Source organism: Zingiber officinale, chromosome 7A (assembly GCF_018446385.1).
Source record: "Zingiber officinale cultivar Zhangliang chromosome 7A, Zo_v1.1, whole genome shotgun sequence".
NCBI classification, from domain to species: Eukaryota; Viridiplantae; Streptophyta; class Magnoliopsida; order Zingiberales; family Zingiberaceae; genus Zingiber; species Zingiber officinale.
The window spans coordinates 28713553-28730144 of record NC_055998.1 but is presented as its reverse complement, the minus strand read 5'-3'; the positions used below and the strand labels follow the sequence as shown (position 1 = coordinate 28730144).

Sequence of the window (16592 nt, the reverse complement as noted above, 5' to 3'; positions counted from 1 at the left end):
GGGTATAGTACTCTATAATTAAAAGGCTACGATAGGGACCGAGAGGAGGAATTGGTTTTGGTCTCCCGATAAAATTAAGCATCCCGTGTTCGCCCCAAACACACAACTTAATTTTATCAATAATAATTCATTCCACTAGAGAATTATTATTGAACTACCGCACCAATCCCAAATTACATTTTTGGGCTCCTTCTTATTATGAGTGTGTTAGTCTCCCTGTGTTTAAGATAACAAATGTCCACTAATTAAGTAAGTTACTGACAACTCACTTAATTAATATCTAGCTCCAAGAGTAGTACCACTCAACTTCATCGTCATGTCGGACTAAGTCCACCTGCAGGGTTTAACATGACAATCCTTTTGAGCTCCTCTTGGGGACATTCTCAACCTAGTATCTCTAGGACACAGTTTCCTTCTATAATCAACAACACACACTATAAGTGATATCATTTTCTCAACTTATCGGGCTTATTGATTCATCAAACTAAATCTCACCCATTGACAAATTAAAGAAATAAATATCAAATATATGTGCTTGTTATTATATTAGGATTAAGAGCACACACTTCCATAATAACTGAGGTCTTTGTTTCTTTATAAAGTCAGTATAAAAGAAACGACCTCTAATGGTCCTACTCAATACACTCTAAGTGTACTAGTGTAATTATATAGTTAAGATAAACTAATACCTAATTACACTACAACCTTCAAATGGTTTGTTCCTTTCCATCTTGGTTGTGAGCTACTGTTTATAATTTATAAGGTACTGATAACATGATCCTCTGTGTGTGACACCACACACCATGTTATCTACAATATAAATTAATTGAACAACTACATTTATCACAAATGTAGACATTTGACCAATGTGATTCTTATTTCTAGATAAATGTTTATACCAAAAGCTAGGCTTTTAGTATACACTTTAACAGTCATACCATATTTTGTCAACTTTAGTGGATATGATGTAATAGAGGTTTAACGGGGAGTCAAGTAAATATTCGTACCAAGAAAAGATGCAATGCTTGCTCCAATTGCTAGGTAGAAAAATTCCAGTGTTACCTATATGCAATGATCAGATCTATGGCTATCAAACATTCTTTTTCCAACAAACTTCATTCTTTAACTATTAAGTATTTTTGAGGAACCAATCGTGGAATAGAATGCTAAAAAGGTGATTGTAATGCATGTATGCACATGCCTTGGAGACTTGATGAAGCACATCATGTCTGTTTGAAGCTCCTCCAAAGGATTGGATCAAATTTCCAAAGAGCACCATCATAAGTAGTAGAGAAACTCCATGCCCTGCTACACCAAGTGAACCCAACAACATCAAGACGTAATTTCTGAAGTCTGCGAAGGAGAATAATTTGTAGAAGGGCATAGTGAGTGTGCTCCGATTTTGTTTCTTGTCCTTCCAACTCTCTCGCTTGTTTTGTTGCTCCCCATTAAACTTCTGTACATTATATCGATTAAAGTTGACAAAATATGGTATAACAATCTCAACCAAACTCAAAAGAAAATAAAAATTATCTAAAAGACAACCTCCACCATGAGATAAATCTAGCCCAACGCAGGCCTAATATAGAATCATATCAGGCCCAACGTGGGCTTGATATGAACTATATCAGACCCAACGGGTTATTTTAGCTGATTCTTTCGATCATATTATAACACATTTAGAGAAGTCGAAATATGCAATGGATGACACCGTTGAACTCCTTGCAACCTTAGAAATCTATAGGACCTGAAATGAGTCCAATCCAAAGTCTCTAAGTTCATCAGTGGATTTTGACTAAAATCCATTGATGAACTTAGAGATCTCGGATTGGACTCATTTCAGGTCTTATAGATTTCTGAGGCTGCAAGGAGTCCAACGATACCATCCATCGCATATTTCGACTTCTCCGAAGGTGTTAAAATGTTATAAAAAAATACGTTAAACTCTAATCCCGTGGGCCTGATATAAAATCATATCAAGCCCATATTATGTTTTACATGCATGCATATCTCCTAAAGAGTGAGAAAAGAGAAAATGGAGGAAAGAGAAGAGATGATGAGTGCATTGTAGAGAGGGAAGAGAAAAGAAATTACATGCATAAAAAAGAGGAAAGAGCATAGACAAGTGATTGAGGGGTAGAATGGGAAGAATAGAAAATGAGTATGTTATTTGGTAAATATCAATGTATGATAGTCTTTTGATCAATTTATAAATCTAAGTGCGTCTTTTCGTAAATTGCCATATAAAATAAATTTGAACATCTCATATCTTAGCTCGGCTTATTTACCGTCCTAGTTCTTGAGATTTGAATGTGACCTTTAGATCATATGATAGCAATTTTATAATTATACATGGCTCCTCTAAGAATATCGTTTGTACTAATAAAAAAATAAAAATAATAATTAAATATTTTAAATATGGAGGTCAAATAGAACATTTCGTAGTGTGAGGGTTTAAGCTCCAAATTTCTGTCAGATCCTAAAACTGATTTTCTGATTGGCTTTAACACCTTATAATAAATGTATAATTTAGCACTATCAACAACATACCGAGTACTGCAACAGTGAGGAGATCTATGTAGGGCATAATTTAACATTTGACAATGGAGTCAGCAATTGAATTCAAGTGGTGAGTGAATCAGGGATGGTGGAGATGGTGATTCTTGGACTTGAATAGCAAATTGCAAGTTCCACAGCACATCCTCGATCGAAGGTCTCTGAGTTGGATCCTTGGAGAGGCATCTCAAGCAAATCCCCATTACTGTCGTCAAAGATTCATCGTTGCATGAGTTGCTCACTGCAGGATCCACAAAGCTCCTCCTTGCCATTTCTAGTGTCGCGCTTTCTTGTAGCTGCAAACAGTAGGAGTTCAAGAAGGCATTCCTGTCAGCCTAATTTCAGGTTTCAGTAGTAAGACGACATGAAGACTACTAGGACTACCTGATTCTGGATTTTGCCTGCCTCTCCGACGCATTTGATTGGTTTTCCAGTTATAATCTCGAGTAAGATGACACCAAGATCGTAGATGTCAACCTTATCCAAGCACTTAGATCTGTAAAGCAAAAAAAAATTCATAACTTATTTTGAGTTCAGCAATGGGATGAGCGTAAAGCTTGCGAACACTTGTCTGATTCACAAAGGTCACATTCGTCATGAAAACTAGAATAAAAGCCTATCAGGGATTGGATCATCGAGTCTAAATTGCATATGTTACTCATCCAAATAGCACTAGTAATGGGTTTGCACTTATCATCTACTACTGTTACTAGGGAGAGAAGCATTTTATTTGAATGGTTCGGGTGTTATAAGTGCGAACCTTTCGTTGGTTTCTTGTAAACCACATGAAGAATTTCTTATCAGCTGTTCACAAACGTATAGTTCCAATCAGAACCGATGTCAAAAGAACCAATGAATATGAGAAGAAGGCTGTAAGAGGTCAGATAATACCTCGCAATTCATTTCCTCTGCTAGGGTCGGTAGATTGTAGCTGCCAATTTTCGCAACGAGGTGCTGATCCAAAAGGATATTTGTGATTTTAAGCTGATTTCCAAACATACCAGGCATCATACCTCCGTGTAGAAACTGAATGCCTTTCACAACACCAATCACAGCAGATAGCCTCTGCATCCATGTGAGCTTTTCACTATCCACTCCCTCTGTAGATTTTCAAAGAACACAAACAGAAACAATCAAAATTCTAGGAAATTAAGAATCTAATAACAACTTTGCTAAACCTTCACCTGAAACGTTGCTTCTTAATGTTCTACTTGAGACGAACTTGAAAACAAGAAAGAATCTGCTGACAGAGAATTCATTGGGATAATACTCAAACCCATGACCAAGGGCACTGACTAGATGGTGATGTCTAAACTTTGAGATCAGTTCAATGTGACGGTCAAAGATTTGAGGATTTTGAGCCTTTTTCAGCTTCAAGCATCTTATTGCCACCAAGGTACCTTCTTTAAGTTTTCCTCTGTACATCTGGTATCATAAAAGTAATGCTCAGAGCGGCTGCAAACAATTTGAAAAGTATCATGGAAGCAAATTTTTTAGTTTTATGAGTGAATTCTGTAAATCAGAATGTTTCAGATTCAGCAAAGCTAGCCATAAATCATGGGTTGAATTAGCTGCCTGAAATCTGGACCACCATACCATGTACATGATGCAGTGCATATGATTTCGATAGAACTGATGAAACTTTGCTTTAATAGGAACATTATGTGAAATTATCTTATATGATTCCATAACATCATGAGCAGTTAAAATACTTTACCAAACTATCCAAAACATTCATGCTAGATGCGTAATTAAGAAATGCAAAGCCAAGAGAAAGTCAAGTACACTCTACAAGATATAGCTAAAACTGTAGGAATATGACTGGACTGGATGACATTTGAAAATGCACACCTGACCATAAGGACCTTCTCTAATGAAACTTGATGTGTCAAAATTTTTTGTAGCATCTTCAAGCTCCTTCAATGAAAAAGGTCTGTATGGTGGAATGTCAAGTGTCTGCAGCATATGACCTATCAAATAAAGAGAAAACATAGTCATTAATCATAATAAATAGAAGAGCCATGATGGCCATGAAAATATAAATACATGCAAGCATTTTTGAACAATTGATCTGTCAGCGCCAATGAGTTAACTAAATTCCTCATTGCCAATTGAAATGTTCTGCGTCATAATATCCCGACAGGAAGAGAAGCACCAAAGTAATTATATTGATTAGTTTTCATTTGACATTAACTAATGGATATATACACATCATAATATTATATGCTTGTTTATATTGTGCTAGAGACAGAGAGAAAGTTATTATTACTTGCATCAGGGAAAAATTGGGTAGAATACCCCACTGAAGCAAGCTCTGATGTACTCCTTGGATTTTTTTTGGTTGCCTGCTTGATCTTAGCTCTTCTAATTGCAAAGAAAACCATCATCACCAGAGAAATGCTTGCGACAATGCCTCCGATGACCACAATAAGAAAAGCTCTTTTGCCACCTGATGTATTCATCCTTTTGTGAGATACTATTCCCACAGCCAATGCTTCGGTATGGCAGAATGAGAATGGATGCTGGCTCTGATCCTCAGTACCAAGACAATTTGCTGCATACCGAACCACATTCTTTGAGTTTGAAATCAAGCATGTAGGCAGGCTCCCAGTCAAAAGATTTGATGACAAATCCACATATTCAAGCTCATCGGTGCATGGCATACTTGGCAGAAGCAGTCCAGTAAACCTGTTCCCAGAAATACTAAGATGGTGAAGTGAAGGGAGAGACAACAATGCTGGCATGAAAGGCCCAGTAAACCTATTGGAAGATATGTCCATTTTTTCCAGAAAAAAGTAACTATTTACTTCAGCAGGCAAGCCGCCAGAAAATTTGTTCTTTCTCAACACAAGTGTTATTAGCTTCCTTCCCAAGCTTGGAAATCGTGGTCCAAAGTAGTTATTCTCCAAATCAAGAACTTGAAGGTATGTCAAATTGCTGAGATCTGGCAACTCTCCAGACAAGATATTGGACGACAAAACAAGCACTCTGAGTGACTTTAATCTGCTAAATGAATCAGGCAGAGAGCCACTGAGAGAGTTGTTCTTCAATCTAAACACGGTCATTCGTGGAAGATCTCCTAACAAATATGGAATACGTCCACTAAACATGTTATGATCAAGTATCAGCGTTTGGAGATTTATCAATCTTGAAACTTGCGTAGGAATTGATCCATACAAATAATTTGTGCTCATGTTGAGAATTTCAAGAGAAGATAACCGATAAATCTTGCCAGGTAGGGGACCCCATAGGCCTAGTGATGTTAAAGAGAGGACCTTCAGGTTGGGCAGCTTGTAAAGAGCAGCAAATAAGGAGTTAATGGAGAAGCTTTGAGGAAGAATCGGAGAACTTCCATTGCCTGCTATGTGCAACTGCGTTACACTCTCTTCATAGCAAACAACTGTTAAATATGGGTTTGATTCACAACTGCAGAAGTCTGTCTCGATGTTCCACCTACTTAGAATAGGTGGGTAGTTAATAAGCCGCTTGATTCGCAGGAGGGACAAGACTTCCGATGGTTGCAATTGGTTTGTGTATGGGATAAGGATCAAAATCATGGACAGGATAAGAAGGCACGAAGGATGATATATCACAGCAGCCATTTCTGAACGTAGCTTATTTGCTCAGATCAGTTTCTTCATTCCACCAATTCCTTCATTCAAAAAGCAAAGAAAAAAAACTACTAAAATTACTTCGCTGAGAAAAATGGGAGCTGAGACAAATAAGGATCCTATACCTTCTACTTGGAGCTGCACACGGCAAACAAGGAGTTGAAGCAGAGCTGGTGCAAGCACTATCGCAGAAGTGATGAAAGATCACTCCTTTCAAAAGACCAGCACCAACGTTAAAGCTACAATGAAGGCAGTGGTGCAATATCTTACAAAGCTCGCTCCTTTCTCAATTGCATCAAATCCAGCCCCCTAACATAACTAAGAGGCAGTCAAAAGGGAATATCTTTACCATATCAAACGTCAGCGAGACGTTAACTCAATTGGAAAAACCATATGCAGGGTCTAGGGTTCACGGAAATCCTCAAGACTCTTGCCACATCTCTCACTCACGGGTGGGGGAAGGGCATGAAGGGGAAACCGGTATCTGATCCACGAACAGGAAAAAGCCGTAGGCGGCTTACCGACAAGACCCCGTGCTCATCTTTTTGGGCAAACGAGAGGGGCCGAGCGCCATGAGAGGGAATGCCGCTTTCTCTTCCTTTTATGGTTGCTTTCACTGTCATTAAAGCCAAAGGAGGCGAATCGGTGCCCTTTGTCACCTCTCTGTTTTGCCCTCCCGCCTTTACTCCTCTCCTCCCTTCTCGATCCTTTGCTATGGATTGAGGAAAGCGATCATCGTCCCGTTGTTCGCTTTCGTCGGCTTCCCTTCCCTCCCCTTCTGCTCCGTCGCAGTCTGGCACCCACTTCAGTGCGAATGGACACGAGTGCCCATAGCTAATTAATGAATGACATTTGAGTACGTGTCGTTCCATCGTCGGACACTGACCGTCCGATGAAGTAGATGAGAAGTGAGGACCGTCGATCACTAATTTGACCGTTAGGACAGTTAAAAATCGGGAGAGAATATGATTAAATTTATTTGTATGAATGCATGACACATCTTTGAAGACAGCAACCCCACTGTGAGTTGTGTGAGCTTGTGGGCCTTACGAAATCATGAAGGAATTAAAGAAGAAAAAAGGGCAAAAGAATGAAATAAAGGAGGTGGATCGAGTAGGGTTGGATTGGATTGATCACGTCAAAGTGTTGGTGATGATGAGTCAGTGTCCACCTTCTGCTCTGTTGTTGCTGTGCAGCAGAGATTCCTCACCTGTGTGCTTATACTTTTTGTTTAGTTTTCCATGGGCCATCAGACTCCATCAAGAAGTGCTTATCACTAAAAAAAATAATTATATAGGAGGTTTTTGTAAGATTACTTATATAGTTATACGCTCTGAAATCGTGTTAGAAGGGTAGCGTTGACCGGCTTTAAGGGATCGTTGATGTGATGGTTCCATATTTTTATGTTAGAAGGATAGCGAATTTGAAATACCTATAGGTAAATGTATAGTATTAAAAGGAATTTATTGGTATTGAGACTTGAATTCATATCTCATAAATTAAAGTATAATATCATAACCAGCTAGATTACAACTATTAATATTTTTATTTATTAGTTAATTATTTAATAACTAATTAATAATTTATTTTGTTATATTGTTATCCTTTTATCCATTTATTAATTAATTTATAATCATTTATTGATAAATAATTTCACATGTAAGTTAGTTATTTAATAACTAATTAAGAGTTTTCTTTTACCGTATAGTTATTTTTAATAAGTCAAACAATGTCAGATTCTAATAAACAATTCTATTGGAAAGAGGAAAGAAAAAATTTAGATTAGCTTTACTTGCTATTAGAGGCAAATAAAGGAAAAAAGTTGAGGAAAAAAAACTTAATAAGGTTAATATGTTTTAAGAATAATTAATTTCTATAAATAATAATAATATTTATTAATATTCTGATTATAAACAATCAAATATGATTTTTTTTTATTTTAAAATAAATATTTTTTTTAATAAATATCATTATAAAATATTTATTATAATATTTTTAAAAAATATTAATTAAAAATATCAACAATATATTCTAATAGTGTGGAGTGGATGATGGATAGAATCGAATAAAAGAAGAGAAATATTTTCCTGAGTGAGATTTAGGGTTTTGAAATTGAACAGAGGAAGATGAAAAGTTTTTGGTATGTGATATTGTCCGAAAGCTGAATTAACGGACGCTGGGCACGTGACGCTCTCCAAACGGCTGACGTAGATCTCCTGACTGTCCGCACGGGCCTCCGGTGAACATGCACAGAAGTCGGGCCGGGAAAGGGTTCCCGGCGACGACTCTCCAACGCTCAAGTCAGGCAAGCAAACAATGAAGAAGTGACTCCAAATATCGTAGAACGCGTACCTCTGGTGAAGTGCAAAGCTCCTTATATAGAGCTGGTGTCACGCCCCAGAGGAGTCCCTGTCCGAAGAAATTTCGGCAGCATCTCATCTGTACAGCGGACAATCTGAAACTTCTACATAACACATATACCTCAGCCACAGGCGGCTGGAATTATAATAATAAATAAAAACAATCACCACGCAATTTATATAAATATTCAGCCTCTGGCTGTCACAACCACGCAGTTAATAATAGTAATCACAAACAATAGTACTCTGACTCGAAATCCACCCTACTCAACTACACTCGTAAAGCTCAAATCCGACGAACTCACCTCTTCTGCCGTCCAGGCAGGCATGTAGTAGAATAAAATCCAAATCATATCAAAAGTCCATCAAACGGAAGGATTCCATACAATATCCATATGTAAAATCCAAAACAAGACTAAAACAAAGTCTGATAGAGAAAAGCTAAAATAAAATAACAACTCAAAACTAGCAGAGGACTAGCACTACGTGCTGTGGGAACCAGCGACTGAAATTGCTCCTGATAGCCTCAACCTGAAAATATATCAACAATGGAAGCGGGGTGAGTCCAACACTCAGCAGGTACAACTGGTATGCATAATAAAACAAATAACAGACAACACTAATCATGCGTACAGTCTCCTGAATACGAGAAGGATAAATGCAACTGAAACGAAATTAGGAGATAACTGTACTAACCGGAATCAAAGTACAAAGGTAACAGGGTCGTCAGACCGGGGAAGTCACAATCCTGTATGCATGTCAATCATATGCATCCATATAAATGCGGCAAGTAAATGCAGCAATCACAAACAATAAATGCAATAAATGCATATGGTGACCGTGCACTCTGACATCACTGCTCTTGATGAGCGACCGAGTGGACGGGATGCTGTAGGAGTACTCCTGTCCTCTGACCCCAAATCATAAATGGGGGAGATCAATGCTCTCATCTCCCGGTACACGATGACGGGGAGGATATCTCTGCCGGCTACCACGCTGAATCATCTGACCAACGGAGCCAAACAGAGTCCACCATCTGCCGGCTACCACGCTGCTACACTAAATGCCAACGGAGCCAAACAGAGCGGAACTGACTGCCGGCTACCACGCTGAGTCACCTGACCAACGGAGCCACACACCTGCCTGATATACCACTAATCCATGGGTGGTGGTGTGTGCAGTACATGTAACTGGCGATGCGCTCACAATAATGGAACAGACAACCGCACAGCATGCAATCATGCAAGATGATGCATGACTCTAAACATGACAATATCATGAATAGCATAGCAAGATCCATACATAAATAAAAGGTGTACCACAAGTCAATGTATCAAATGGAAGGTACACAAACAGATAGGGTATCAAATAAACCCTAGGTCCTGAACATGATGTATCACATGGTTGGGTCACTACCGAAAGCATGTATGGTCAGATAAATAATAACATGTAGTGCATAATAAATAAACAAACAACATGTAACAGATCATGTAGTGACCAACCGAATCAAATGGAAAACACAATCATTGCTATATGTTAAACACTTTATTATGCATATCAAAAGACATAAGTCAAAGTACCCGTCTCCGATAAGATGGTGCAAATCTGACTCCGAGATACTCGTCTCGCGTCAAAGTCCTGTGTCACATATAAATAAATATATTTTATTTAGCTACGATTTACATAAATAGCTAGACAAAATTCCTAAAACTATTTAGGGCAAACCCCTAAACCAAAAACACATAAACATAATCAATATACCCATGATCGTCATCTAACAAAATCAAGTACACTACGATCTACAACTAAGCAAATGCTTAATCCAGATACCCAATAAACATTACCTACTCTCACAGCCACTGTTATTAATCCACAACTAGGGATAGTGCCACCAAAAGGAGTAGCCGCTGCTGGAGACCAGGACTCTACAACCAGAGACCACCCAACATAGTACTGCTCACAGTAGAACACAAAACAAAGCACAAAAAGGAAAAACAAACTCTAAACCCTCACCTTCAATCCCACTGTTAGATTACTGCCACTCGTTGTCGTCTCCTCCGGTTTATGGTTTTCGGCGATCTAGGACACCGTGGGCGGCGGCGCACAGTGCAGAGGACAAAGAGAGGGGCGACAAAGGAGAAAGTTAGGGCACGGCTCTGAGGAGGTCGGTACTGCTCCATGCGGCGCCGATCTAGGGCAGAGGTGTCGTGAGGGAGGAGGAAGAGGGATCGGTCGGGCTAGGGCAGAGGAAACCGTTGCGCTAGGGCACACAAAGAAGACCGGCGACACTACCGTGCGGCGTCGACGCTATTCAGTGGCGCTTGGCGTCACGACGGCAGTGAGGAGGTGGCGTCGCTGGCAGGGAGAGGAGAAGAAGAAGGCCAGGCTTGCTAGGGCACAGATGAGAAGAAATCGGCGCCGAGTGAGAAGAGAGGAAGAAAGGGAACCACTCGAGTTCGAGGAAATAGGGCACGCACGGCTCGCGGGAAAAAATAAGAGAAGAAGAAAAGAAAAAGGAAAAGAAAATAAATCTTTTCCTCATTAAAACAGGGTAGCCTAAACAGGCTTTTCCGGACCCCGTTTTTATCCCCGTCAACTCGTCCGTACGAGCTCCGGAAAATTCCCGAAAAAATTTCCAAAAATTCCTGAAAATCCCCTTATTAATATTCGCCTATTTTCGGTATTTTACAACTGGGGAGGAGCTCAGGCACACATACCTAGGCAAACACGTGTTCTCAGCCCATACCCCAGTAAAGGCTTGTCAGCAAGCTTACCTGACACCATATTGCTACAGTCCAAGCATGTCTTCGATGGGATAGCGGAACCCCTTGTCGTATGATTTGGAGTATGGCCGGATTATAAAGCATGGTCGCTGTCAGAATATGTCTTTTGTCCTTTTCTCCTTACTCCCTGCCAGGCGTCCGGCCGGCCAGCACTAGCCTTACGTCCGGCTGGCCATATATAGTGATCTACTTGGGAGGTTCTCGGTAGTGCTTTGTGGAGACTGTTAGCAGTATGCTACCTTATGTCTTCGGCCGAGCGTGCTATCCGCTCGGCCTTACGATCCTGTTCTAAGAGCGCCGGAGCCCCGACTCCCTCCGGGGCGCCTTTTGCCATCAGTTGGACACTGGTCGGCCGGCCGGGCGGTCGGCCCACCATTCTCCGATCGGCCCCTGGCCCTTTGACTTCCACGTGCCGTTGACTCTCCAGGACGGGGATCTCCTGTTTTTACCATCGGATCAGTATGAAATTTATATTTGGAGTTGAATAGAAAAGGAGGAAAGATTTCTAATGTAAGATTTAGGGTTTTGACGATGGATAAAGAAAGACAAAGACATGGAAGTTGTGAAATCTTGAACAAAAATTAAGTCTGGTACTTTACCTTAATGACTCTACTAATGATTCAACTTTAGTATTTTAATGCTAAAATACTTTAATTAATATAATTTATTAGTAAATGGTCAATATAATTTCAATGTATTATATTACATATGCTACGCGTGTGCTTTTAAGCTTGAAAATAAAAAAAAGGACATTAACATAATTTTATTTTGGGTTTCACCAAAATTAGTTAGTAAAGGAGATATATTTTTAATAAAATAGTAAGATAAACATGATTAAATTCAAAATAATTCTCAATATTATTAATCATTTAATATAAATTTAAAGGATTAAAAGGTTTTTGATGGCCACGGGATAATGGTGCAGTTGTATAGTACCTTCTTAGTTTTCCAAGTCATCTAAGGACTGAGTCTCAATTTCAGTAAATTAACGAATGAATTTCTATTAATGAGCGGTTAACCTAAAAACTTATGGACATGAGTATTTTTTGATTTACCATGATGATCGATAAAAAACTTTCGTATAGTTGAATAAATCATCTCAGGATTAATCAGTATACGCAAGATATCTTATGACAACTAATTTTTTTATGGCCCTCAGAAAATTTAAAATACCAAGAAAAAAAATTAAAGCTCCCGAAAATGATACAATATTAATTTCACATCTTTATAACCATTAAATTTACCTTAGGTGTGCGAAACTTGAAGCTGGATACAACTAAAAATATTTCAATTAAAAATATTAAAATTATATCCATTGACTCTACAGATATTTTAGAATCTATTTTAGTAAAATTTAGGATTATGATTTTTTTTATTAAAAAAATATTAAACTCTGAATTTATTTATTTTTATTCGAAGTCAATGCAGGAAGATGCACATTTAAATTAACATGATTCAGATGTCGATTTATTTAAATGAAAATTATATAATAAAATGGAAAGAATGAAAAACAATAGAAAGTAGAAAAAAAAAAGCGAGGTGCAATTACATGTTATTCAGTTATTCTCGACCCTTTAGCAGGCCAATGAATTGGGCTTTCTTCCAAGTAATGGCCCAAAACTCATCTACGAATGGGTTCGTTAACTAATTAATCTCTTGTAAGTCTCTACAATCATACTTTTTATTCATAAACTTAATTAATTTATGGTCAATAGATAAATTAGGCAGATATTCACATGCATAGGTATCCTAGGGTCCTACTAGAAGTACCAAATTACTCTTGAATGGTTTGAAATCGTTTTTGCGATGAAATCAAAGTATAATAGGTGGGATCGTATAGAATTAGTAAAATCGGTAGAATTGCATGATTAATCACGAACCTACAAGTGTGTTTATATGTATAATTCGCAGACTTACATAGTTAGTTTCTATATATGAGAGTGAGATTTGTGGTTGATTTCCAACGAATATAGAATGCTTCATTAGTTGTTTTAACTCCTTTTTATATACTGTTGTTGGACACTGTTGTTGGACGAAATCTCCCATAATTTATCTTTTTTTAGATACTAGAGATCATTCCAAAAGGGACATCGAGGTAACAATTTCACTTTTTACTATCCATAAATAATTCACAAATGAAAATATATTTTATTGTCATTTTATATTAAAAAATATAAAAATTTTATTAACCAAAAAGGAGATATGAGAGCCTGAGTTATTTTGGTTGGTTGAGTTAGCTGAGTAGTCTCTATTGGTTTTAAAGCATGAAAAATATTGAAAATAAAATTTATAAATTGTAAAAACTTACAGTGCTCCTTGGAGAAGAAATCTGAGAAAGAATCGAAGAATAACTCGACGTTGGAAGAGCAATCACAAATGAATCGAAAAATTCGTTAAGGTTCATAAACCAAATTCCAACCCGATGGTAATGGACGAACCAAAACTTATGTTCTTCGCAGCAACCCCTTCTCTCTCTTTTGTGTACACAGATGAACCCTGCATAGAGATTGCACACATGGGACAAACCTTTTCTCTTTGACCTTGCACAGACTTTGCACACAACTTGTCTCCCCTTGCTTCTTGAACCATGGACGCAATTTTATAGGAGGAAGTTGACTCTTCCTCTTCCTTTATTAATGGGGGAATTTGAATGGGCTAGAAGATAAAGGGGAAGGAGTGTTGGATTTTTCGGGCCGCGAAAATCGCTTTTTCGCGTCGCGGAAACCCCGAAACCCCGAAACCCCCTAGCCATTGGATCCGTGCGAAGAAAATTTTCGAAAATACTAGTACGAGTTTTAAACGTCGATCTACAGTAGATCTACAAAGGGAAAAACATTTATACCTTTGAAGCGTGCCCTCGCAAATCCCGCAAGTCCAAGATACGCCGGATCTCGAAGTTGTCAACGTAGACAACTCTCTAGTGATATCCACACGAACAAGAAGTGTTCTCTAACACTCAAGGATGGAGAAGAGAGCACCCCAAGTGTGCTAGCACTTTCTAGGGCTCTCGGGTAGGATTTGAAAGGAAGAAAAAGAGAGGATGCAAAAGAAATCTCATACACTCAAGAAGTAGTATCCTCCTTTGTGACCTTCACCCTTCCTTATTCTTTTGGACTCACTCAACCACCTTCTCCTTTGATGAAAGCTCACGGCAACCACAGTAAGGAGGAAGAAAGGCCAAGGAAGAAGATAATAGAAATGAATGCACACATCAATACACAAAAACAAAAACTTCCACACTACATTACTGTGGCCGGCCACACCATGTAACCTCCCTCATTAATGTGGCCGGCCACATTAAATGGCATGAGATGTGTAACCTCCATTAGGTGGCATACCTCATGAGGTGGAGATGATGTGGCAATGTTAGTCATGCCATGTAGGATGAGTCAACCTTCATGATGTGGCAATGCATCAAGTCAAACTTGATGTTTCAACTTCCATTTGGTCAAGTCAAAATTGACCAATTTTCTTCCTTGTTGAGTTAAATCCAACCTTTTATTCAAGTCAATTTTAATTTAATGAATCTCAATTCATTAATATAAATTGACTCAATGAATCAAATTTAAATTAGACTCATTCAACAATTGAATCTAATTGAGTCTAACTCAATAAGTCTAATTTGAATCCAATCTTTGGTGCATCATATAAACCTAATCCAATTGGTTCATCATATGAACCCAATCTCCATCCACTTGTTCTTTGTGTGTGATCCAATAGGTTCTTGTAACGTTGGCAATGTTTCTAAACTACTTTAGAAACATAAGCAACTAGCGGGATCTAGCAATACATCATTGCTACCCAAGTTACAAGAAATGTTGAGATCCAACATCACCTTGTGACTACTAATTGTGACTCCTCACAAAATATGACAAGTGTCCTTCTATCCTAGACATCTAGATTGATCAATATGAGGCATAGACCGTGTCATCCTATGATCAATCTAAATCTTGAACTCCAAGTAGACTCACTAAATCAAATGAGCTCAATATCTTATATTGACTCATTTGGGCATGGCCATGCACTTCGTGGTCTCACTCTATCAAGAATACCGATGTCTCTCCCGTCATATAGGAGGGATAGATCCCATCTACATCACTTACATCCCTCCGCATAATTTGTTACATACCCAGTAAACGCCTTTATAGTCCACCCAGTTACGGGTGACGTTTGACAAAACCAAAGTACATAACTCCTTATGTAGGGAACCATGGTGACTTCAGGTCTAAGGACTAGTAGTCATACTAATAGCCACATGAGAAAGTATATGACACTCATATAACGATCCATGATACTTTCTCATGGCGGGTCATTCAGTATACATTCTCCAATGCATACCTGTAACGACCCAATTTTCCTCATTAGGAGTTCTAACAGTTCTTAAAAATATTCAAAAATACTTTAAAAAAATTCTAGAGATTTTTAGGAATTTATAGAATATTTTTATGTAATTTTTGGAGTTCGTTTGGTATTTTTACCAAGAGCAAGAAGTTTAAAAATAAAAGAAGAGATAAAAAGTGTTAAGATCGGGTTTTGAACCCAAGATCTCGGACCAAACTAGACCCTAACCAAAGTCAGCCAACCAACTGAGCTAAGCAAGTTTTGTTAATCATATATAGAACAAATAGTATTTAAAGAGTAGTTGGTAACAGAAAATAATTAAAAGAAAAAGGGAGTTCCGGCTAAGGTTCGAACCCGCAAACCCCCAACCCGGTCCAAGTCTTAAGCGAACGAGCTAGCCAAAAGACCAAGCAAGTATTTTGTAAACAAATTTATAAGGAATTGGTCTTAAGCCATAACAGAATATTGGATTATAAAAGAGGAGAACTTAGGGCTTGATGGATTACCGCGATCTAAAGTTTCCTTTCTCCTCTCCTCGCGTCTCTCTTCTGCGCGCGACGGCCGTGCTCAGGCGGAAGGCGAGGCAAGTTAGGGTTTTCACCTCCGGAGGCCAGCGAGGGAGCTAACGTCGGGAGCTCTTCACCATTTAGGGATCCTCTCGTCGAAGGGAAGCTGTGGACGCGAGGAATCGCCGGATTTGGAGTGTTGCCGAAGCCCTAGAAGCATTAGAAGGTTTCTCCTTCGGCTGTGAGTCAAGGGAACAAAGGTAAGTCGCTACTCACCTGCAGTAGGATAGTTCCGAGATTTCATCTTGTGATGTTTCCTGGATTTTCGTGTGCTAGTGCATGATCTTGTTTTGTGCCGAGAATATGCAGAATTTAGGTTGTGATCTCCTTTGCTCCGAGATTTACTGCTTTGTGATTTGCTTGATGATATATTTA

At 38.6% G+C, this 16592-nt stretch overlaps 1 protein-coding gene across 1 annotated transcript; it reads right to left on the bottom strand.

Moving 5' to 3' along the window:
• Positions 1–2453: 2453 nt before the first annotated feature.
• On the bottom strand, positions 2454–6973 carry LOC122001234 (probable inactive leucine-rich repeat receptor-like protein kinase At3g03770). The gene is made up of 8 exons (XM_042555881.1): positions 6293–6973; positions 4826–6208; positions 4408–4526; positions 3741–3981; positions 3448–3656; positions 3317–3360; positions 2941–3052; positions 2454–2852 (listed from the first exon to the last, which is right to left on the bottom strand). Exons 2-8 carry the CDS (start codon positions 6156–6158, stop codon positions 2610–2612), a joined length of 2301 nt encoding a protein of 766 aa, XP_042411815.1. The 5' UTR covers positions 6159–6208; positions 6293–6973; the 3' UTR covers positions 2454–2609.
• Positions 6974–16592: the final 9619 nt, after the last annotated feature.